The sequence below is a fragment of the Oppia nitens genome, unplaced genomic scaffold (assembly GCF_028296485.1).
Source record: "Oppia nitens isolate AA-2021 unplaced genomic scaffold, nextdenovo-longstitch-racon4-pilon3 scaffold4_pilon_pilon_pilon, whole genome shotgun sequence".
NCBI classification, from domain to species: domain Eukaryota; kingdom Metazoa; phylum Arthropoda; class Arachnida; order Sarcoptiformes; family Oppiidae; genus Oppia; species Oppia nitens.
The window spans coordinates 6,805,061-6,830,512 of NW_026533232.1; the positions used below are offsets into that span (position 1 = coordinate 6,805,061).

A 25,452-nucleotide genomic window follows, 5' to 3' on the forward strand; every position below is an offset into this window, starting at 1 on the left:
CTGTTTCAATAATAAACAACATATGACTTAAAATGATTTATTACTAAATTTCTGAATTACTTGAAAATATTTTTTTAAATTTATAAATGCCTTTTATAAACATAAGAATAGCAACAAAATGACAATTAATTTGATTGACTTTCAATAATACAGAAATTCAGTAAAAAATAACTTATAAAACAATTTTATGTTATTTAATATAATAGTTTTTACTGAAATTGATTTTATCAAATGATTTTATCACAAAATGTCATTTACTTTAAAAATCTAAATAATGTTTTATTATTATTATCGTTAATTTGTATACAATATTATTAATTTGTTGTACAATCTATGATTGTTTTGTATAATATTTTTTACATAAATAAGTATTGATTTACAATATATATATACAATATTTTAAATGTTTAATATACAACTATATAAAGCTAAAAATATTTATTGTTTTTATGATTACACAGCGCTGAATAAAAACAGTAAATTTTATCATATTTTACTATTTTTTAATTTTGTGATTGAATGTTTAACTTTGTTTAAAAATAATATCTAAAATTTTGATTGAATTTTATTTTTAGTTTTACTTATTTTTATTTTATTTTTAATATAAAAAGTATTATTTTACATTTATTTAAATTTTTATTAAAATGTGTACAAATATTTATTTTGTTTAATTTGATTGATTGATGCCAATTCAAATAATATTATTTACATTTGTGTACATAGCATTATAAATATAGCTGTAATGGAAATTCAATTGATTTTAATTTATGTAATTTTTTTTAGTTTAATGATTGAATCAATTGATAGTATAAAACGTATATAAATACATAATAAGCATGAGATATGTCTCATTGTCTTACAATTTACATCATATTAAAAGTACAATATTATAAGTAAATTATAGATACAATAAATAAAAAAATTGACTAATTAAGCATTAAATTAATTATAATAATTTCACAATCAATATATTTAATATTAATAATACATATCATTTATCAAATCTAACAATTACCATTAAATAAATTAATAAACATGTAGTGTATATTTGTTGTTCAAATATAAATAAGCATAAGTTATAGTATAAAGAATATTCTGAATAAATTGTCAAAAAGTATAAGTATTTATTTGTTTTAATACTGTTTCAACAGTTGCATAGCTGTTACTCAAACTCAGTTAAATAGTTTGAATAACATAATGTTTCATTAAATTGTTTTACTAGTGATTATCGGTGTTTAAAGTGATAATATGATTGAATGTCATACGTGTACGGGTTGGCAGTCCTTTTTGTCGTATTCATCGATATACCACTGCTGGTTGAGGTAAATAAATTTGATAAACAACTTATAGATGGTATGTCTGGCCTTGACTTCCACATACATTGCCATAAAAAAGGCTAAAAAGAAAAGTACTCCACATATAAGTGTCACGATTTCCGATTGTGTTAGTTCTGCTTGATTTGTCTCAACCCTATGACCCCTGTCCTGTTTGAAACACATTATTGTAATGATCGCACAACAGGCCATCACACCCAACGACACCATAAATAGTGAATGCAATATCTTGTCATTGCGTGAACAATGAGGAAACTGCCAGTGACTCACCTATTCATTCAAATTATTTATTAATTTTAAATTTTAATCATTTATTTATGTAATTATTTTAACTAATTTAATATGCCTACAATAAATATTTTATTTAAATAAATAATTTTTTTAGTTAATAATCTTATTAATCATCAATATTATTAGTTTCATAAATTTCAACAAAATTATTATTCAATGACAACTAATTCAAGACTAGAGATTATACAGTACTATAAAAAATACATTATTAACTAATGTATTAATAAAACATATAAATACATTAAATAAATTCAATTATAAATCATAAGGTAAATTAAACCAAAAATTATTGTATAAATATAACTTTAAACATTTACTTATATAGTGTTACATTTGTGTGTTTAATGAAAAGATTTAATGATAACCAAAAATAAAAATTTTTATTTATTGTATATAACATACAGATTTTGATGGAAAAAACAAAATTTTAGTGATAGCTATAGTAAAAATAAATAAATAACAAAATTGAAAATAAGTAATTAACACGCTTTACATGTATAAAATACTATAAATTTACATTGTATATAATGTATAAGCTTATGTATGCTGTCATGTAATTATAAATGAGACTCACGTATGTATGTTCGCATATATATGAGATTATAACTTTTATTTTTTTGTAAAAAAATTTATAATAAAACATATTTTTTGAGTAATTTAAAAAAAAACTCAGGAAGCAATGCTTAGAAGCACACAGTATTAAAAGTATAATTAATGAAAGTGTTGGTTTATATAAAATTGTTTGATATTATTTAAAATAGTTTTACATTAGCATTAGCATTATAAGTAATAAAAAATAATAACATATAATAAAATATAATTTTTATTTCTTAGATTCTTAAAGTTAATAATACAGTATATAAAAAGATTTTGTTTTCTTTACCGTTAGAAAAAAAACTCCAAATATATTAAATGTATTTTAGCTGAAAATATTTCATTATATTTATAATTTTTGAGGAAAACCCTTTTGGTTAAAGAGGTATATATCTAAGCGATTACTGACTGACCTCTATTTAAAATAGTTCAGTGGGTTTCTATTTTTATTGTTAACATACATTATTTTCTATGCAAACATTTTTAAATATTTTCTATCATTAATTTAAAAATTCAAAATATATATACTATCTATACAGTATAGTACAGTAGATAATTAACAATTAAATCTAGAGAAAATGTTTAAAAAAATACTGTACATAATATTTAATAAACTTATAAAATATTTTTTTTTAAAATATTAAACATTCACTAAATTTCAAGTATAATTGTATGGATTTTAATAAAATATAAATAATAATAATGTGGTGACACTTGCCTTAAATTTTTTGTGCCACTGATACTGATATTGACATAATTCACAACTCAATGGTTTTCGTGACTTCTTAGACGTTATTTCCAGCCATCGCTGTAATCATAAATATTTTTATAAATATTATAATTAATTATAATATAAATTCCAAAATTTCAATAAACATTTAAATTATTTAAAGAAAAAATTTCTAAAATTCATTTGATATAATTGACATAATCTGTTATTTGATTTGGCAATAAAATTGGTAATAAATTAATATTTTGACTAAAAATGTAATTTAGTTGTCTTAGTAGTGATGTTAAGAATATATCATACCATAAGACACCCGCAATGCATGTATTGCATGGTTCCGGAGCAACGACACGGACTGATGAGAGGGTCGTTGTCTTTAGCATTCATGTGACATATCTTACACATTGGAGAGTTGGGATCACTTAAAGAATCGGTAGAAACAGTCATTTCACTGACTAATGATGTCTCAGATATTGGTCGACACGATATAGTGTTAACGTTAAGTCTTTTATTGTCATCCATTTCGTCATCCATTTCTTCACTGTCTTCGTCATCGTTTTCAATATTTTCTTCTTTATTATTAACCGATTGACAAATATATTTTATATTTGAAACTTTTGACAGTTTGTTACTATTTTGTTGCGACTTTTGTTTCTTAATTTGTGTATTATTTGTATTTTTCGACGAACCGGCCGTTATATCGTTGCTTTCAGTTTTGGCACATAAGTACTGTAATCAATAAGAAATATATATTAATATATAAATTTTAATCCAATTATATTTTTATTTAAAAGTTTTATATAATTCATAATAACAAGCAAATGATAAATTCAAACAGAAAAAATATTAAAAATTATATTTTGATAATAAGTATATATATAATGTATATGTTATACAGAAAATAAAGATAATTATGTCATATATGTCATACAATACAAAAATCAATAATATTTTCGTAGTTAATAATTAAAAATCGCTATTTGATTTACAAATTATATAATCATTATTTAGAAAATATGATATAAAATAAGTTATTTTATTTTATTTTAGTGAATCTTCAGTTGATTTTTAAATCTCTTTTTGATGTTTATTAATAATAGTATTTCACATGAAATTTGTTACACTATTTATAATAATATTACTGTATATGTGTTTCTAATCCACTTTTAATTCTCAGTGGACATAAATATCACATTAAAATGGGTCGTATTATTAACTATCAAAATAAATAATACAATGACATACAATATCTATTAAACATCTACAATATATCCAATTATAAATAAAATTCATTATATGACAAAATACAATTTAAGCCCAATATTTCTTATTGTCCTATAAATGAGTAAAAATTGTGTTGAAAATTTGGTTATTAAAAATATTAATAGTAATGGAAAAATACATGAAATTGTATAAAATGTGAAAACAAGTGGACAAATACAATAGTGGAATGTATATAATAAAAGATGATTTTATCAAAATATTAAATTATAATTTTGTTTTCACAGTGAGTAATCAATTTATTAAAAGAAATGCTTTATAATATAGTTATACAATATAATTATGTCATACATAATACTGCATTAAATGCCAATTATGTATCTTTAAGACATTGCTTTAAATAAAGCTTAGCATTATATAAATAAACAAACGATTTTTAAAATTAATATCCTAAACATATAAAATGCATTTTTGTAAAAATAACTTATAATTGTGTCAAATATGAAAACCATTAGCCGATGAAATTTAAAGTATAACCCGAAAGGTCTGGTTTTGCTAATTAGTAATATATTTATTCAGTCATTTATTTAAATATTGCTTTACATTTGATTTCGGTTCATATGACAAATGTATTAAATTATTTACTTTATAATACTGTAATAATTTATCAATAGTTATGAATAATGACTTTAATTTTCAGTCTACGACAGAATACATTACAGTCAGGGTTAAGCAAGGTTTTGGATTTTAGGGGGGGGTAGACCGGGGTAAAATTTACAAAATTCTCAAAAAATCTTGGGGGGGGGTATTGGGTGGGGTAAGATTTTTATTGCATTTTTAAACGGCAATTTTTTCAAAAATCCAAAATCAAGGGGGGGGGTCTAGAGAAAATTCCCTAAAAATTCCTTAAGTTCCCGAATATTCCCATGTAAATTCAATAAAATTCCCACAAGTTCCCGTATAAATTCCCGGGAAAATAGGTAAAATTTCCAAAAATATAAAAAAAAACTAAAAACTTAAAAATTAACAAAAATTTAAATTTTAACAAAAAATAAATATTTTTAAAAAAAATTTTTTTAAATTAATAAAAACTATATACTATAACTTATATAACTAATAAAAAAATAAAATAATGTATTTAAGATTTAAAAATAGTTGATAAAAGCATTAATGATACACTATGAGTTATTTTTAGTATTTTAATAATTTTTAACTTTTAACATAATTAATTTTTTAAACAATACTTAATGTTTATAGTTTGTTATATATTTTTATTTTTATACAAATACTGACTGAATACTACTTATTTAACTCAAATTTCGTTAAAGTTTAATTATATTAAGTACAAAATTGAAAATATTTTTAAATTTTTTATTTAAAATTTAAAAATTATTAATAAAAACATAAGTATTTATTGTTTTATTAACTTCTTAAACTTATATTTAAATTGTAATATGATTACTCTTTTCAACAAATAGGTAATTTTTAATTTTTTAGTTTATTTTAATTAAAATAATGTTATTTTTTGATGACTTTTAACGTTATTTTAACTATTTTTAATCAATAATTAGATTTTTATAAATATTAAAAACATAAAAACACTTACTAAAATAGTATCAACTAAAATTAAAATTTTTATAAATTTCAAAAAAATTTTCGGCGCCTTCGGCGCCGAAATTTTAGGGGGGGGGGGGGTCATTTCTCCTCGTTTTTAAGCGACAATTTTTTCAATTTGGTCAAAAAGTCTGGGGGGGTAAAATCCCAATTTCTCGATCTTAGGGGGGGGGTATTTTGGCCTTACCCCCCCTTACTTAACCCTGATTACAGTATAATATAAAATAACAAAATATGTTAAATAGTGGTATAATTTTTTTTACTTCTATAAATACTTTATATAAAATGCAAGTCAAGTCACTTGATTATTTCAAATACATTTCACTGATTATTTCAATAGATTTAAACTAAATAAAAGCAATTACATTATAATGTATTTAGTTTTTCTGCTGTTTTTCAAAATTATTTAATAAAAATTATATTCATAGACATGTATTTGTTTTATTGCAGTTACACTGAAATTGCAACAACTTGAGAATAAAATCATTTTTATACATAAAAAATAATATTATCAATAATTTTAATCAGTTTATGTATTTTAAACACTTTAAAAAAAATAAATTAGTATTGTTTTTAATATATATTATTTAAATAATTAAAAATAAAACAAAAGATTTAATGTTTATATACAGTAAATGTCTCTGAATTTCATATAAAATAATTTTAGTTTATAAACAAAGAGATGGTTTTTTTTGTATAGATTAAGGTTGACATAAAAAGATGAAATTTTGACATAAAATTATATAAATCATTAAAGTATATATAAGATAATACTATTTATAAAACATATGATCAAAGAAAAACTTTAAAGACATTGAACTTTAAATTTAAGTTTAATTATAAAGTAAATCTTGTTTTTTTTATTAATATTTAATTTATACGTATATTTCTCAATCATATAAAACAAGTTATTGATACTTAATATTACATTTAACTATTAATAACTTGTTTATTATAATTAAGAAATAATTTTTAAAAAACTGTAATTAGTTGTTATGTTAATGACCAGAATTATATCTTATATTTTATAAAATACTCGATGAAATAACTATATAAAGACAATTATTTGATAATTAATATAAATAATTTACAAATATGTGTGATTTAAAAATTTTTTATTTCAACATCTATATAATAAAAAGTTATAATGATTAAATAATATTGTAATAAGCAATAATAGATAAATTAAGCATAATTAACCAAAACAGTTGTATTGTTTAATTTATATAACACATTGTAAATAAATATAATTTATCTCCTTATAAAGTATCGTGAAATTATAAATGATTTTTTAAATAACCGATAAAATCATTAAAAAAAATTGTTTCCTTAACTGTATAAATATAATTTTAGATTGAATTGTAGTGCCTTTATAACATATGCCCTTCGGAAACAATAATATTAAATGATAATCAGTTTGTATAACATAATACATTGTGTAACTTTAAATGAAGTTTATTGTATTTTTCGATTAATTCATTTATTTTTGAAAACAAGAATTGATTTTCAATATTATTAAATATGTAATGTATTTTAAAATGTGATGACATATTAAAGCGGATCGTAATTCAAAAACAGTGTTAAGTATCAAATATAAAAATCTATATTAACTGTAGTTTAGTGTAAAATATACACTATGTATATGTAAACAATTTATAAGTTATAAATTATAACTTTGTTGTTCACTATAAGTATAACATTAAGTAAAAATGATAATTTTACAATTAATAAAATACAAATTAATGTAATACTTGTATTAATAATTAAAAATCAATTTTTAAATAACTATATCTACATATATTCAATAGATAGTGTAATTTATAAATAGAAACTTAATATAAATATAAATAGTCTATTAGTAATTGTATTAATTTATTTATATCTGATTTGATTGTTAACTTGATTTAATTAAATGGAAAATAAGTGAAATAAGTACTAAAAATAAAGGAATCGTTTAAAATATTTGTTAAAAATTTCTAAAATTCTTTTAACAGTAACTCCAATAAATTACTTGCTTTCTTAACATTAAATCATAGATTATATTAGTTTATAAAAACATTAAAATAAATAGAAATCTACAATAACTAATACATTTGTATAAAAATTATTTTGGATTATAACCAAAATTGCATTAATGACTAACTATGACATTATTTTTTCTATCAAAACATACAAAACCATAGAAATACAATAACAATTACTTTCTAAAAATGTGATAATTATATGGCGCTATAATAAGTTAGATATAAAAATGTATAATATATGAGATCAATGACATACTATAAATCAATCAATTCATTCATTCATTCATTCATTCATTCATTCATTCATTTATTCAATCACTTGTAATTAATATTTTAAAAAATCATTTCAATGCAAAAAAATAATACAAATTAATATAATATTTAATTCTAAATCTTTAGTATTTTGCTTTCGCTGTATTTTTTCTGATTTTATCATATTTTTGATTAGCATAACAAATAAACAGATATAATACGTGAAATTTTGTTGACAATTAATTATAAAAAATGCCTTTTATTGTCATATTTATAATTTATCACAAGTCATGAAATACAGTATATATATATAAATTATATGAATTAACATCAAATTCAAGGCTACTCTGTATTTACTAAATACGGTCTATACTGTAAATTAAAAATAATAATAACATACCACTAATAAACTCTACTTTTAAATAAATATTTATTTGGCATCACTTGTCGTATAATATAAAAAAGTTTGTTTTTTAATAAGATATGCTTAACATTGAAAAGTTTGATTTAAAAAATTAGTTAACAATTGAAATTAATGAGAAATAATAAGAAATAAATACAAAGTATAAGAAATTTAGAGTTTGTTATCAAACACATGGAAACAAAGATAGAGTGAAATCGATAATAAATGTTATGTAATGTTATATAAAAAATATATAAACAAATACTATACCAAATCATCTAAACTCTGATCGCTCTCGAGTTCAATGAGATCAGTGGATCCATCGATAAGTACGGGTCCTCCGCCACGGATCGGGTAGTGATTCACTGTATTATCACATGAAGTGCTTTGTTTGGCCATAGGATACGTTGTTTGTTGTATTTGTCATTCAATGCAAACAACAAACCAAACTAAAGAAGCAAACGATGGGAAACATGAATGAAGTGATGCAGAGATGCTCTCAATGTCTGTACTGTTGAGTCAAACAGCCCTAACCAGAGCTGCGCTGCTTTAAGTCCAGTGTTGCACTTGTAGTGCACATCCAGACTCAACTCTCCACTGTATGGGTCTCTCCTCTCAATGTATGCCTCTCTCCCTCATTCTGTCTGTGCTCTCAATGGGATCTGTCATGAGTTGGCTCTACTCTCTTATTGGTTCTTCAGCTGTTGTCAAGGCTTGTCTACAATCGACTCTCGACTTTACAAACATATTGTACAGTAAAGTCATTGCATATCCATAATAATAATCACACCAATAATTCATTTGAAATAATAACAAAATCTTTACATTTTAAATCATATAACAATAGCTCTAAATTTAATATAAATATCATTTAATGTGTATTCACAACAATACGCAAGACTTAACACTTCATAAAAAATCGTCGATTAAAAAGTTTTAACACTTTTCTCATATATTTATTTCTATTAGAGTTTTCATAAGAATTTTGTACAGAATTTCAATGTTTTCTATTCATATTATATTTAAGTTTAAATCCAATGAAAACATTTCATCACAAGAATTATCGCATATTTTTTATAGTTTAGCTAAATATGCAAATTTCATTAATAACTTAAAATTTTATTTCTCTAAAGAATATTCGTTATTATCATAAATGTATAGAAAACTACTTTTAAAAATTGACTTTTCATTCAAACTCAATAGTATTTATTAAGTAAAAACATTGAAACGATATACTTTGCCTAAAAAGTATTATTAGTTAAAAACTAAATCTAAAATGTTTTGATCTAAAATATTTCAAATATAATGTTAATGTTGAAAATATTTACAAAATGTTTAAGGAAGTCGTCAAATAGTGTGTGTGTAGTATATGACAGAATAACCTTTATTTAGTAATTAAGGGTCGTTTAAAGCCTTCAACATTTCCTATGAATTGCCAAAAATGTAATCATTTTCTTAAAAACTTTGGTAATATATTATTTATTTACACAAAATTAAACTTATAGTAATATAAATGTAAAAATACCTAATAATTTATTTATAAAGAATTTCAAAAATTAGTTACAAATATTGATTTTTTTGCTTTATTTATCATCAATTAGAAGCAATCAAAATATATTGTATTATTAATTGAATTGTAATTCATGTGAAAATATAGTTTCAATTCTTGCGAAAACAATAGCACCAAACAAACACAACAAATGGCAAATTGTATGTAACATTAATTTAATTTTATATAAAAATATAGTAAATTATAATGAATTAATAGAATATAAAAGGTTTCATATAATATAAAAATATTATCCAAAGTAGTGCTTATTTTTTGGTATAATCATAGAAACCTTTACCCGTTTTTTTGCCTAAATGTCCCTTTGCAACCATACTTTCAATTAATTTTGATTTATATATTTTCAGATTTGGATCACCCCTTGCAGCCCAAGCATCTACTATAAACTTATTGGTATCCAAACCTACATAATCTATATAAATAGCATATTTTAAAATCAATTTAAACTCAAACAAATTTAAAACAATATTTTACCCATTAATTCGAATGGACCTATATTATAAATATGCAAATACCAGAAATTAATAAAGTAATTGAATTTTTAATCCAAATTAATAATTAAAATACCCATTGGATATCCAGCGCCTAATTTCATTGCAATGTCAATGTCTCGGGCGGTAGCGTCACCTCTTTCCCTAAATAAGTAAAACAAACTATAATTACCGAAACAGTATTTACGGTAATTGCAAAATAATAATAATAATAATATATTACAAAAGAGCGACGGCTTCCTGCATATACGGTACAAGTAATCGATTTACTATGAAACCCGGCGTATCCTATATTAGTAAACAATTGTTTATTTTTTAGTTACTTAATGTTTCATATTTTGCAGTAATTGTAAATTATATAATATACTAATAGTGCAAATCATACCTTACAGGTGACACCAACTTTATCCATATCTTTAACAAACTGAATGAGTGCTTCAAATGTATGATCATTTGTTGCGTCCAATACACGGATTACTTCAACCAATTTCATCATTGGTACCGGATTGAAGAAATGTAGACCTAATCACACAAAAACATGATTTATAGTTTTGACTTTTAATTTAAATTAAATCTATAATTACCTCCAAATCTTTCTTTACAGTCAACATATTTGCCGATCTCATAGCAGGGAAGAGAAGATGTGTTCGTAACAAATATTACTGATTTGTTGTCTTTGAATTGTGAACTAAATTATAAATATATATATATTTATACTTAAACTTAAACTTAATAAACATTCAATAATTTGTGTCCAAAAACAAACCAAAGTTCTTTGAATATTCTTTGTTTTGGTTCCAAAAGTTCGGGAATCGCTTCGATAACTAAGAGATTCTGATCGACAACTGGTTTGCGTTCAGTCGATAGAGTTATACGATTGACCACTTCATCAATGCTATTAATATTCACTAAATTTAAAAAATAGACATTAATAGTACTATTAATACTGTAGTATCATATATGCAATTATCTATACAAATACAAGTTTTTATTCAATTATATTTATTATATTTAGGTTATTAATATTGTGTACGGATTTACTATAATTGTAAATAAGTTGTATTATTTGTTTTATTAATTTTAGGTCAAAACACCATTGATTTCGTTAGCTATCATTTCCTCTCTTTCTCTTCATTAAAGTATTAATAGTTAATACTATGCAATAAACATGTGAATCAATGATGTAATGCCGTTAAGTATTATATTAAATTACCGGTAGCCGATAAAATTACCGGTATTTTTGCTGATAACCGGGTCATCTCATAAAAGTATATTCAAATAAATAGTTATATTTTAAACAATTAATTAGAGTATTGTTTTATATTAAGTAACAAATCATTGATAAATTTATGTAATGATAAAATAATATAATAAATACAGTATTAATAAAATATAATTAGTAATTAGTAATGAATTTTAATAAATTAAATTAGAAAAACTATAATAATTAAGATTTAATACAAACTAATCAATAAAAAGCAAATTATTTAAAATAATAAAAACCTTTTTTCTTTTCCTTTAAATTGTTAAGACTTTTAGTGATGCGATCCTTAGCTTTAGCTAACTGTTCATTGTTTACATCTTGTAATGTAATTGAATTGAATCGTTCAGTTGTGGCACACGACTGGGCAATACCTGACATCACCGACAAAGTGGACACACAATTGATATTAAAAATATATCATCAAAATAATAGTCACATACCTGAGCCCATAAGTCCCGATCCAATAATGAGGACATTTTCGATGCGATTAACGGCCGCTGTCTTACTAAACAAACGGATTAACTGTTGGCCAGCCGTTTGTTGACCAGTGGTCACCTGTTTGGCCGATAAGACTGTTGGTAATCGCAGTGTTTGTCTTAACAAAAGTTTTGACATTGTTTTCAATGTTTTCTCAAAACTCAATGAAAACGTGTATTGAAATAACAAATTATATGATAATTATGGCTATAATTACATATAATTACTACAAATAAGGAAATCAATTGCTATTCAATTAAATAATAGTTTATAATATAAATATGAAAATTCAATTCAATTCAATTACTTAACAAAATTTTAAGTTTTAATATTTAGATGTGTTTTGACTGAGATTTTGGTGAAAAAACTGATAAATAATTAATTGATTGAGTTATCAGAAATGTTTGCACTTTTAGACTCAAAATTATCACTTAATTTCAATTATCAATTAAAACATTTATACCATTATATCATTAATAAATACATTATTATTAACCAAACAGTAGTATTCATTTGAGTGATACAAACAAAACATCAAATCAATGACAAGTTTTGCATTAAATATAATACAAATAATTGTTAAATGTATGCAAACATTGTATGGAGACATCTGTAGACACTTTTAATACTCATATATAATATTATTAATGTTTTACTGTTTGACTACTTTTTCTTACAAATTCTGTTAAAATTGTATACTTTTTGAGTGCTTTTTACATTTTTTTAAGTACATTATTATCGTTAATATCAAAGTACTAATGATTACATATTTATAGTATTATATAATTTATAGAATAAATTTTATAGTAAGTGATAAAATATTCATTAGATTATAATAATTGTAGAAATTTATTCAAATCCAAGTCTACTATTTTTTAAGTTATGTAATTAATATTATTTGTATGATATATTATATTATATTAATTGATATACTTGATTACAATTATTGTAGATTTATTAACACTACTAATAGTAAATAACGAAAACATATGAAAGATGTCACTAATTTGAAAAAGTTTACTCTTATTAAAGTTTTTTTAGTAATTTTAAATTTTTGATTATTTATACAGTAATTAGAAACTTCACATTATCGATATCTACAGAGTTATCGATAATAATTAATTCAATATTATTACATAATTTACGAGATTTTATCTAAAAAAATAAATATAAATATCAACAAAAGTAATCTAATAATTTAGTAATTTAAATAATTATTAATGATAAAAAATTATTTATTAATATTATTATCTAAATATTAAAACCTTAAATTGGTCACAAAATAAAATATTATTTATTCTTAATAATTTTTGATAGACTTGTACATAGTTTACAATTATAATTAAAATAACTTATAAATTAAAAGTATTTTAACAACTATTTAGTTAAATTTTAAAATAATTGATAAGTTTATCATTAATTTCGAAAGTAAGAAAAACTTATATTTACAATAAATTAAAAATATTATTAATACGTTATGCTGTAGTAGATTAGCTTATCTATCGGACAATTAATCAATAAAATTATTATTTTATACTTATATATACTTATTATTTATTATTATTATTAATTATTAATTATTACTTATATTTATATAATGATATTTAGATATTATAGTCAGTTTGCTTATAGTAAAAATGATTTATTAATGTATTAATAGTTAACTATTTAATATAATATAGAATTAAAATACAGTAAATACATAGCTTATGATTAACAATTTATTAATAATGATCATTAAACTTATAGTAGTTATAATTATTATTGTTTATTACTTTTACTAATTGTATAAAAATGACCAAAGATTGCAAACTATGTTTAGATCGAACCGTACTAACCAATAGTTTTTTCAAATACATTAAATATCTTAATTAACCAACAATTGCCTAAAGCTATACAATTCCCATACCGATCATTCAAATATTATTAAAAATTTTTATATATAATTGTATTAATTATAAAACATTTCTTAATATTTATACTTATATAGCTATAAATTAATATGCCTGATAATGTGATCAATAACTCATTTTAAAAATAAATTTATAGTACTAATTATATAATTTTTGTAATTGTAAATGTTATATACTTATTTTTAAAAATTTAATTAAATAATTATTATTTGATTTTTAACAAATATTTTAAATTGATATTTATTTTATTTATATTTATACAAATAAAAGTAGTCTTATAATTTTGTTTGCAACTAAAATAGACTAATTGTGTGATTATTTTGACAAATAATATAAAATATTGATTTTGTTACTCATTTATAGCCAAAAGTCTGTTTTTTCTAAAGTCTGAATAATACCGCTAATCAACACTTTCACGAAAATGTTTTTCACTTTTCAAATAAATTCATTTAATAAAATTACTTATTTTTATTATTATTAAATTAGTTTCTCTCAAATTTTTATTCTTTATATATATAATTATAAATTTCAATATCACAAAATATAAATAACAATATTTCAATAATATCGATATTTAGTTTAAAAAAAAGATTTTATTTTTAAATTTAAAAATCTTTAAAATAATAACAAATTTTAACTAACATTTATGAAAATACAAATATTTAAAAAAAGTAATATTTAAAGACTACATTTGTTTAAGTGATATTCTGTCGCTAAACTAAAGCGATCCAAAAATCTTGAAAATCTAAATCGATTAACCAATTCTTGATACATGTTTTCCTATATATTATACAATACGATGGATACAAATCTGAAGATTTTGCGCATAACTAACATTTTTGCTACAAATAACAGTGATTTTAAACAAGATTTCCGTATTATAGACTAGTTTTTGTCTGACAACTGTCCACTCATTTATACAAGTATTTACTTAAAATTATCTATTGTTATAAATACATTGTATTAGTAATAGTAATAAAGTATTAATATGAAATATATTTGTAAATATTAATGTAATTAATTTGAAAAAACTTGATAAAATAATTTTAAAATGTTTGAAGTGATTTGTGTTAAATAGTACGGCATATAAAATATATTTGACAAAAAATTATTAATAAAATAATGAGTGAAACAACGGATAAAGTTATTAGAAAAAAGATAATAAATTCAAAATTAAAAGGTTTGATAAACTTAAATGACATTATTTGGTATCAATAAAATCATAAATAAATTTGTAATTAGATTTAAAGTCCGGCCGTTCAGTACCGGAATGCGTCCGCTGCCGAAATCACGGCCGAAGAATTGCTAAAAAAGGTGATATATATCTATATATGTTTTATTGTCATATTATTTATTATCTAAATTAATATTATTAGCTATAAAATAAAAATAATTAAAGAAAAATTAGTTTATTAGAAAATAAAAGCAATAATTACAATTATTGTAAAGGATTTAAATATTTGATTATCTTTTAATAAAAGGAATTTTTTTAAAATACAATTAAGTTTATGACATATAATACTTAATAAAATATTAAATCACCGAAAAGGTCACAAAAAGGATTGTAAGCACAAGGACTGCATCTGTGAAAAGTGTATACTTTTAGATGAAAGAAAAAAAGTTGAGTCAAAGCTAAAAGAGACAGAAATGTTGGAAAGACAACAACAATCTAAACATTTATCGACAGAAAATGGCAAACCTTTGCGTTTTAATAAAAGAAAAGAGTCGTTGAATACAAGTGAGACATATAATAGATATAAAAGCCGTTCAATTGCTACTAACTCTGTATATATCGGCGGCAATCAGTTATTTAAATGTCGAGAGATATGGAGTTCAGCACAGATATTGTCGGGCCGTCAACCGTCACACAAACAGTGGTCGACTCGACATAAATCAAATGTCAACCAACTGTGTGATGATATGAACCAAAGGTTTACAGACCATAGAATTGATAATATATTGGGAAGCAATAGGAATGGTATCTACAGTGAGACTGAATTGAATGACTACTTGAAAAGCGAACCTATATTTGGCACTTCTCTACAAAATTCACTGAATATTCAACAGAGTCTCACATTTTATCACTCAATTCTCACTAACCTTTTGAATACTGAACAAAAACAGACCAGTCATACAACTGTTCACTTGAATGGACAACAAGTATCAGACCAACAGATAAATCATGTCTCAGATAACTAGACATCCACTAAAACACAAGATTATAATATAGCGCTAAATCATAATTTTTTGTGAAATTATATTTTCTATTATATAGTTTTTTTGTATAATCATAATATTGTTTATTTAGATAAATAATGAAATTATAACTATTATAAAACACTCAAATTTTATTAGTAAAGATATACATCAATTGTGAAGCTTAAGGATATAGCAAAAACAGAACTTTCAAACTATATATTATGTTTAAGTTAAATGTCATCAATTAATTAAACTTTTGAATAACTTGAGTGAACAGTATATAATAATATATTTATTGAATAGTTTTGGGTTTATATTTCAAAAATTTAAATACTATTTTGTTAAATTTTAATATTTTAATTATTAGTTTATTTCAAAAATTGTAGTGATATATATAATATATTACATAATATAGATAATTTATTATTAGTATTGCTATTATATAAAATTGAATGTTTATTGACCTTATTGATACATATCTAACATAATAATCTATGTTATAATTACAAATATTAATAAAATATCCACCATAATTATTAGATAATATAAAACAATATTATATTAAAATTTATATAAATTTAAATGATATAATATAACAACTTTTAAATAAAAAAAACAAGTTAGTCATATAAATCATATATTGTATTAGTAAATAAATATTAAATACAATTATTAGATTTTACAATAATTATTTTTAAAATATACAAAATCTATAGTAAATTATGTTATTTGTTATAAATTAATTAATTACTTATTTTATCAAAATACTTTTTAAATTATATTAATTATAACTCAATATTGTTTATCAATATAAATAATGTGTTTCATTTGCAATTTTATCATGTATAATTGTTATTGTTATATCTACTATTCAAATAATAAATATTATAAATAATATTATAAAAATTTATAATTTATATATCTATATTGTTTATGAATTTATTTCAATTAAACAGTAATTTAAGACTACTATTTAATATATTATATATATTATAAAGCATAAATTAATTAATTAGTCAGTTTAATATTATTTCATTACAAATTAATTTAAATACAATATTTTTGTTTAAAATTATTAATTAATATAAATATTTAATAATAAAATGTTTAATTGTATTATATTTTAATAATACTGTTTTTAAATCTATAAATGTGTTATTTTAATAAAATTGTTGTCAATATAAGTAATCTTGTTATTTAGAAGTATCTAAATATATATTTTATTTGAAAGTGAATTACATTTATATTTTAATTTTCTATAAAATAAACAATATATAACATCCTATATAATTGAATAAAATGGTATTTAAAATATAAATCTTCTCACAAATCATTATATAAAAAGTACTTAAATTTTGAGCCAAATAGAAGAGAGAGAGAGTGAGAGAGAGAGAGAGAGAGAGAGCTTTTAAATCACTTTTAATTTAAAGCTTAACTATTCTAATGTCTTAAATCCAAGACTTCCGCTAATATTGCTATTACTAGAGCTAGTATTGTATAATAAAATATATTATATAAATAATAGGGATATTTGTTTGTAAATTATGCTCTTTTATGTTAAGTTTATATTTTATGGCTGTTTATACAGTAAACGATACATCAGTTGGTTTGGTAGTCGCGACACAATATCCAAGTGTTTATCAAAACATTTTAATGCGTGCCTTATATTATAAAATACTGTATATAGATATATATTTCACATAATATCAAAAGAGATTGTATTTGAATATCATTATAAACATTAAAATATTTTGTGTTTGAAAACTTATGCTAATTAATAATTATGTGAAACACTAGTCTCTAATTAAATTGAAACCACTTTTTACTCAAATTTATTTATAGTATTAAATAAAATTATTCACTCGAAAGACTTAATATTTTTCCAAATTATTTCAAAATGTTTTAATTGAGTTTTCAAGTAATCATTGCTTATAAAATACAAACAATTTTTATGACGACTGTATTCACTTTTAGTTTAAATGCATAAAAGTTATAAAACTTTAATTATTGAAAGTGTTATTTACATACATCCTTATTCATCACAATTTATAATATTATTATATTTGATTAGTGTTTTTGGTTTAATCTTTTATACTTTAGTATATTAACAAATATTTTTATAATAATGAATCATATTTTTAAATAATAACATAATATTTTTCAAAATCATGCGACACAATCAATGAATTTAATATAAATTAAATGGCAAAAATATTTTTATTGTAGTTATATATACAATATACTGTATAAATATTTATATATGTATTAATGTAATATAAATTATATATATTACATACTATATATAACAATATACTGTATTAAACTATTATAATATATGGAATATGCATTATATAAATAATAATTTGAAAAATATTTTATTCAAAAATTAATAAAATTTGACGACAAAAATACACGAATTTCAAAATAGCAATAAACATAAAGTGTTGTTTTAATACATTATAAAAGTTATAAATAATAGTTTTAGCTAATGTTAACAAAATTTTTATATATACATTATAAATATAACCGTAAAAAATATATATACACAGCAAATATATATATATAATTATTTTTGTTATTTATAAGTGAGTTACCATTTATATTATAGTTATTACATATAGATCAGAGTTAAGCAAGGTTTTCGATTATAGGGGGTATAGAATGGGATAAAATCTTGAGTATATAAAGTGGGTGTACACTTTTATTGTATTTTTAAATGACAATTTTCTCAAAAGTTTAAAATAGAGAGGGGGAGGGGGTCAAAAGAAAATTCATTAAAAAGTATATTTAATTTTGGAAAAAAGTCTGGGAGTAAAATGGCCCCACCCTACCCACTTGCTTAATCTTGATATAGATATTAAACTTATAATTTTTAAAAATTTATTGGATTGTGTAGTAACACAAGTAATAAAATTTTGTTTATTGTAGTTGCATATAATATAAGTATTTAATATATTTTATTATTTTTGTAAATAAATAGAATAGTTAAACTAAAAATATTTTTACAATAAATGTAAATTAATTAATATTTTTATCTTAAAATCAGAATTCTCAATATTTTTGTTTTAATTTATTACAAATCTACATATAAATTATTTTATATTGTCTATATAATTAGTTATAGTATTTTTGTATTATTAATTAATTTATAATATTAATTGTTACCATACACAATACCCAAAATTATATACTCAAATAGAAATTTATATTTTTATATCTGTATTATAGTATTAATAATATCCATACAATTTATATATTATAATGAGATTCTGTAAAATAAAGTAAAGTATTTATAATTTTGATAATTTTTATATTAATATTAGTTATTAAACCGTATTTATAAAGTTCTTCAAAGAAGACTTACTATTTATGCTTTAATATAAGATATATTATATAGTGTAGCATAAATGTCATCTAATTTTAATTTTTATCCATCAAGTATTGAAACATTATTTTATAAATAATATACAGTATTAAGTTATTTATTATTATAATATAAGACTTTATAAATCATAGATATTAGTTTTACTGTAAAGAATATTAATAAAATAATAATATTTATAAGATTTCAATGTTGTCTATAATTATCAAAAATATATCATTTGTATCTTAATATTGAATATATTAAAACTTTACTATAAAAGACAGAATCACTGTTAATATTGAATTATAACACTATTTATTATTTAATGCATTGTATCATCACATGCGTAATGGTTTATCAATTTACATGATATTTGTCGACAAATTATGGCACAGACAGTGTATGACTATAAGGTAGTTAAACATAAAAGTCTAGACATAAAACAATCGTTTTTGAGAAAAGGATAATATCATCCAAAAAGTATCTGTATTGAGACAACCACTTCCCATATGTCGAGTAGTAAAAACAAAAAACAATTATCACAAACTATTTTAAAGTATTTTCACTTTTTATTGCACTTTATTTAACAGTTACAATTCAAATACAATATTGTATTTTTTCCGACCACAAGTAACAAAATTATATGACATAAGATTTATAATCAATCAATTTATAAGTTTTGTATTTAAATTTAATAAATATATTCTAAATAAAATTTAATTATTATATAATTTTAGTTGCTATAGATATATTAAAAAACATGGTAAATTAAGCGAAAACAAATAGTTTATTATCTATACAGTAGTATATTACTACAATATAAAAAAAGTATAACAACACAAATATATTTATTTATTATTTAAAACTGAACTTGATATTAGCAACAACAAAAAATAAATACAAACATTAGTAATTAATAATAACTTATTATTGTCTGATAGTTAAAATTGTATTTATAATTATAATGAAATTACTATTTTATATAATATCAAAGATTTCTGAATTGTAAATTATATTAATTTAAAAAAAGCTTTAATAACATATTTATGAGAAAACACTTATGTTATAATTTATTACTATTAAAGTAAATTTTTAATCAACTTAATTGGAATATTTACATAGTTTTACAAAAATACATTTTTAAATAACTAAAGTTTTATTTATATTATTTTATACAATGCATTGACTTTATCTTAATATATTAAATTAAAAAAAATATATTATTTTCTATAATGCTTCTACCTAAATATATGAATATTATTCACATTTATATACTTATAATAGTACAGTAGCATCAGTTTCATTATACTGTTACAGTTAGATAAATTTGACTTAACTTAAAAATTAATACTAATTTTAATAAGTGTTAAAAAGTTGAGAATATTTTAAGTAAACTTAATAATTATTACTTATTATTTTAGTTATTTACTGTGTAATACAATATTAAGTCAAGTCATTGCTTTACTTTCAATTTGTGATTCTTCGTGAATAATATTGTTGTATTGAGAGGTCAATCAAATTAATTAACTATACAATCAATTGATAAAATATTGTAATAATTATTTAAATTATAATTAAATTATTTTTAAAAAATTATAATTTACATAAAAAGGAAATGCATTTTAAGGATGGAATCTCTTTGATAGAGGCATTCAATGGTGTCTATAAAAGAAAGTCATCAAAAAAGTTAACTGAATTGACAGCTAATGACCAGAAATGGCAGATCTGGAAATGGAAACGAAATGATGGACACGAAAGACATAAAAGTATCAATCAGTGGGAAGACTATCTGCAGATTAAAAGCACTTTTGTCACTAAAGATGACTTCTGGAGGTACAGTACTGAATGATTATCAATAAATAACAAATTTTAATTATCTGTTAATAAAGGTCTTATAATGAAGTAAACGGCTTTGAGTTTGGTCTTATGACTTCCCATTTCAACTATTTTGTATTCAAAGAGGGAATTAAGCCCATGTGGGAGGACTCGGCTAACAATATGGGAGGTCAATGGGTTATGGAGTTCCCAGGAAAAGAGGATTGGAGAAAAACTAGTCATTTGAATGAAATTTGGATAAAATTGGTAATGAAATGTTGTATAATTGACTTTACAAATATGTTATTTAAATATTTTATATTAGTTGCTTGACATCACAGGAATCAATACAAACAATGGATCACTTATTGAATTTATAAATGATATTAATGGTGTGGCCTTAATGTTTAGACATCATTTCAATAAAATAGCCGTTTGGACCCAAAACTCAAGTGATACAGTCGTCAATTTGAAAATTGGGTAAAAATATATATAATTTATTATATAATATCAATTATTTAATTTATTTAATTTATTACAGTCAGGCATTAAAATCATTGACCGGATTCAATGGTAAAATGTATTACGCAAAACACAATTCAAGAGACAATAAGATAGTCATTCAAAAGCAAAAGAAAACTACCGATAGTTTTATTTAAGTAATAATTTAATAGATTAACTAATTATTATATATTTATCAAAATATTGTATCAATAATATAAAGTAACTGTTTTAAATAAATTTTTATACAAAAGCAATATGATAATTAAATTTAAAATTGTTTATTTATAAATTTGATAGATTTATTACAAATGGATTGATTACATAATTTTGGTATTACAAATAATTTTATTTCATATTTATAAAATAATCAATTTTTAAAGCTATCGTAATTTTTATATCAATTCGGATATACATGTAAAATATAGTAATAATGTAGTAAAATATAAACTGTATTAATTTTAAATTATAAACAGTTTTGAAAGTGTATTTATCATTACCGTAATAATAAACCATTATTACATGTATTAAATACTAGCATTTTCAAAACATTGATGTAATTAAATTAAATAAAAAAATATTTGATATCAATTTAAAATATGAATAATATGATATAAAATAAATTGTAAATATAAACATTCAAATTTAGTTGTCTATAATATCCAATTGAAGTATAATAATGTTTTAAAAATACATTACCAGTAATTCTTTAGTACTAATAAGTTATAAATTCAATTATATATTTTTGTTTTAATAAATAAAAATTTAATATTATTTTACTAATAATGTAAATACATGATAAATGAATTTATGCAATGTAACGAACAAGATTATTTTGAATTTTTTGTAAATAATATTAAATACAATATGTATAATAATAAACATATGAAACGTTATGTTAAAATTAAATGCTTGTTATGAGAGTATTTTGATTTAAATGATTACGATATTTATAAGTTAATGTACGGTAAATGTCGACAATTTATATCAAAATCAAACCCTTAATATTTCAAGTGAATTATTATAGCAAATGGCAATCCAATCGGGTTGAGTACTGGCCCATTGAATTTGGTTTATTTCACATTCAGCTGTATAAGCGAGAATAGGATCCTCAATGGCTCGGGGCATCTGCTGGATGTCCCAAATGAGTGCTTGATGGTCGTCGGCTAATATTATTTAATTTAAGTATAAATAACATTTCAAATAATTTTAAATAAAACAAATAAATACCTGCTGTACAGATATGACACGATGAATGTGGTGCCCATGCGATGCCATTAACACAGGCTCTATGGTTATTGAGTCGGGCCACTGGAGTGCACGGCACGCGTACGTCCAAAATGATCACTTCACACGCGTCCATCGCAAATGTGGCCAAATAATTAGGATCCTGTTTGTTCCAGGCCAGTCGTAACAATGGGTGATGTTGTGGATCCTCATAAATGATAGTCGAGTGCTCCAAATGTCTTAAATCAAACATTCGGACGGAACCGTCGGCACCAACCGAAGCAAACATATCGCGTCCACCGCCGGCCCGACTAAATGCTATGTCATAAACTTCTTTGTCATGTGCTATGAGTTGTGTCTTGACGTGTCCGGAGACCAAATTGACGCGACCTATCACTTGTCCTGTTTCGAGGCCCCATATGGTACACGTCGTGTCTATGCTGGAGGTGCCCAACAGGTTCGGGTCCACTTCATTCCAGTCAAATGAGGTCAATGGCGCACAAAAATCTGAATTTTTATTCTGTGTTCATTCATTATAAACAAAATTTAAATAATGTTTAAAATTAATAAATAAATGTTTAAATAAAGTATTACATTGTTAAGTAAACATTCGAGTCGTGTCTCAGTGTCTCCGGCCCTCCAAACCCTCAGATAGTCACCACTTGTAGCCAATAGATCGGGAAAAATGCCTTTAGAGTCGGGAATCCACATAATCTTGGTTGTCGGGTACGGGTGATCAAAGGTCGACTTGGCCTCAAACTCGGTTGACTCCTCATCTAATGCAACGATCTGTACCTATAATATGCCAAATGTTGTCATTAATAACAATTATGGTATTTATACAATAATATATCAATCATATTAATCAAATTAACATAAATTATACATTTCATTCAAATTAATTGCATAATATTCATATCAATTTTGTTAACTATAATACAGTTTAATAATAGTTTCAACCGCTATAAGTTAAAATAAATTTTAATTTTATTGTTTATTATTAATTAAACCTATTTTTAATTAAGTTAATAAAGTTTTAATTATTTATATGTAATTATAATTAACTTTCTATTTTTATAGGATATACAGTATATGATATAAACTGTAAGTATTGTCTAATTAATAATATACCGGTATATCATATCATATCATATGATTACTTAATAACTACTAATAACTATATAAAAACTAATTACTAAATAAAAATGTATAGATTTGATGTCAATTATTATAAATTAAATTAAAATTGTGATCAAAATAAGTGACAAATACTTTGTTATTGTACTCCTCGATGAACGACCCGAGAGCTAATCGGAACCGTTTGTCGGGTCTGACCGACCAATTCATTGAATACACTGTCCATTGGGCCTCATATTTGTAGATCTCTTTGCGCTTAGTTTGAGACACAGATGAAGCCATCGATGCCGAGGAATGGACAGCCATTGCCGGCTATGACAGTCACCGAGTCGTCGATTAGGTGGTCAATCAATTAAATGTCACACAATTGTCATATAAAACAATTTAATCTGAGATAATAATTGTTGGCAATAATAAAATTATCACCAGATTTGGTCACCAATTAAATCGATACAAACAATCGTTTATTTAAATGTTTTTTGTTTTTTAGTGATAATTAACTGATCGCACAAATCATGATATCATTGATGATTGCATTCACACTAATAACACATATATTGCGATAACAGTGAGTATTGTTTAAGCAATTAATCGCTTTGTTGTCTAATATATCAACTCAATAGTCAATCTCTCAACAAATTAGCAATCAATGCATTCAATGCATTCAATAACAGGTATTAACAATACAGTAGACTATTATTGTTTTCAATGCATTATTACATTCATATATTATGTATTAATACATTACATTCAATCGGTAAACAATTTAATCAACTTTTCAACCATAAGATGGAGCAAAATATTGCCGTAAATATTAAAGTAAAATAAATTTACAATACATTTATCAATGAATGAATCAATTGTCATATTAAATACATTATGTGCTTAATTACATATAATTATTAGTTTAAACAAATGCAATACATTTAACCGATTAATACAACTAAATGTTTATTTAATTACAATTTTTATTTTTTTCTCCAACTATTCAAATGTTTTGTCAAATTAATTGCTATTTTATGTCTAATAAAGTACTG

At 22.1% G+C, this 25,452-nt stretch overlaps 4 protein-coding genes across 5 annotated transcripts; 1 reads left to right on the forward strand and 3 right to left on the reverse strand.

The window, feature by feature from the left end:
* Nucleotides 1-1,222: 1,222 nt before the first annotated feature.
* Nucleotides 1,223-9,164, reverse strand: LOC128959898 (E3 ubiquitin-protein ligase MARCHF8-like). Its single transcript, XM_054305926.1, has 4 exons — nt 8,731-9,164; nt 3,250-3,675; nt 2,938-3,027; nt 1,223-1,604 (listed from the first exon to the last, which is right to left on the reverse strand). Exons 1-4 carry the CDS (start codon nt 8,857-8,859, stop codon nt 1,260-1,262), a joined length of 990 nt encoding a protein of 329 aa, XP_054161901.1. The 5' UTR covers nt 8,860-9,164; the 3' UTR covers nt 1,223-1,259.
* A 1,030-nt stretch (nt 9,165-10,194) lies between these two features.
* Nucleotides 10,195-12,576, reverse strand: LOC128959459 (probable 3-hydroxyacyl-CoA dehydrogenase B0272.3). Its single transcript, XM_054305414.1, has 9 exons — nt 12,223-12,576; nt 12,022-12,153; nt 11,285-11,426; nt 11,103-11,206; nt 10,904-11,040; nt 10,742-10,806; nt 10,595-10,662; nt 10,502-10,519; nt 10,195-10,439 (listed from the first exon to the last, which is right to left on the reverse strand). Exons 1-9 carry the CDS (start codon nt 12,395-12,397, stop codon nt 10,276-10,278), a joined length of 1,005 nt encoding a protein of 334 aa, XP_054161389.1. The 5' UTR covers nt 12,398-12,576; the 3' UTR covers nt 10,195-10,275.
* An 8,547-nt stretch (nt 12,577-21,123) lies between these two features.
* Nucleotides 21,124-22,248, forward strand: LOC128959932 (eukaryotic translation initiation factor 4E-3-like). Of its 2 annotated transcripts, none has more exons than XM_054305968.1 (5): nt 21,124-21,287; nt 21,348-21,568; nt 21,625-21,817; nt 21,876-22,030; nt 22,092-22,248. In XM_054305968.1, the coding sequence occupies exons 2-5, from the start codon at nt 21,351-21,353 to the stop codon at nt 22,207-22,209; spliced, it is 684 nt and encodes a 227-aa protein (XP_054161943.1). In that variant the 5' UTR covers nt 21,124-21,287; nt 21,348-21,350; the 3' UTR covers nt 22,210-22,248. The 2 variants fall into 2 exon arrangements, with proteins under 2 accessions (XP_054161943.1, XP_054161944.1); XM_054305969.1 differs by having other exon boundaries at nt 21,124-21,244.
* A 717-nt stretch (nt 22,249-22,965) lies between these two features.
* LOC128960657 (DDB1- and CUL4-associated factor 7) lies at nt 22,966-25,096 on the reverse strand. The gene is made up of 4 exons (XM_054306796.1): nt 24,551-25,096; nt 23,873-24,073; nt 23,282-23,798; nt 22,966-23,217 (listed from the first exon to the last, which is right to left on the reverse strand). The coding sequence occupies exons 1-4, from the start codon at nt 24,719-24,721 to the stop codon at nt 23,045-23,047; spliced, it is 1,062 nt and encodes a 353-aa protein (XP_054162771.1). The 5' UTR covers nt 24,722-25,096; the 3' UTR covers nt 22,966-23,044.
* Nucleotides 25,097-25,452: the final 356 nt, after the last annotated feature.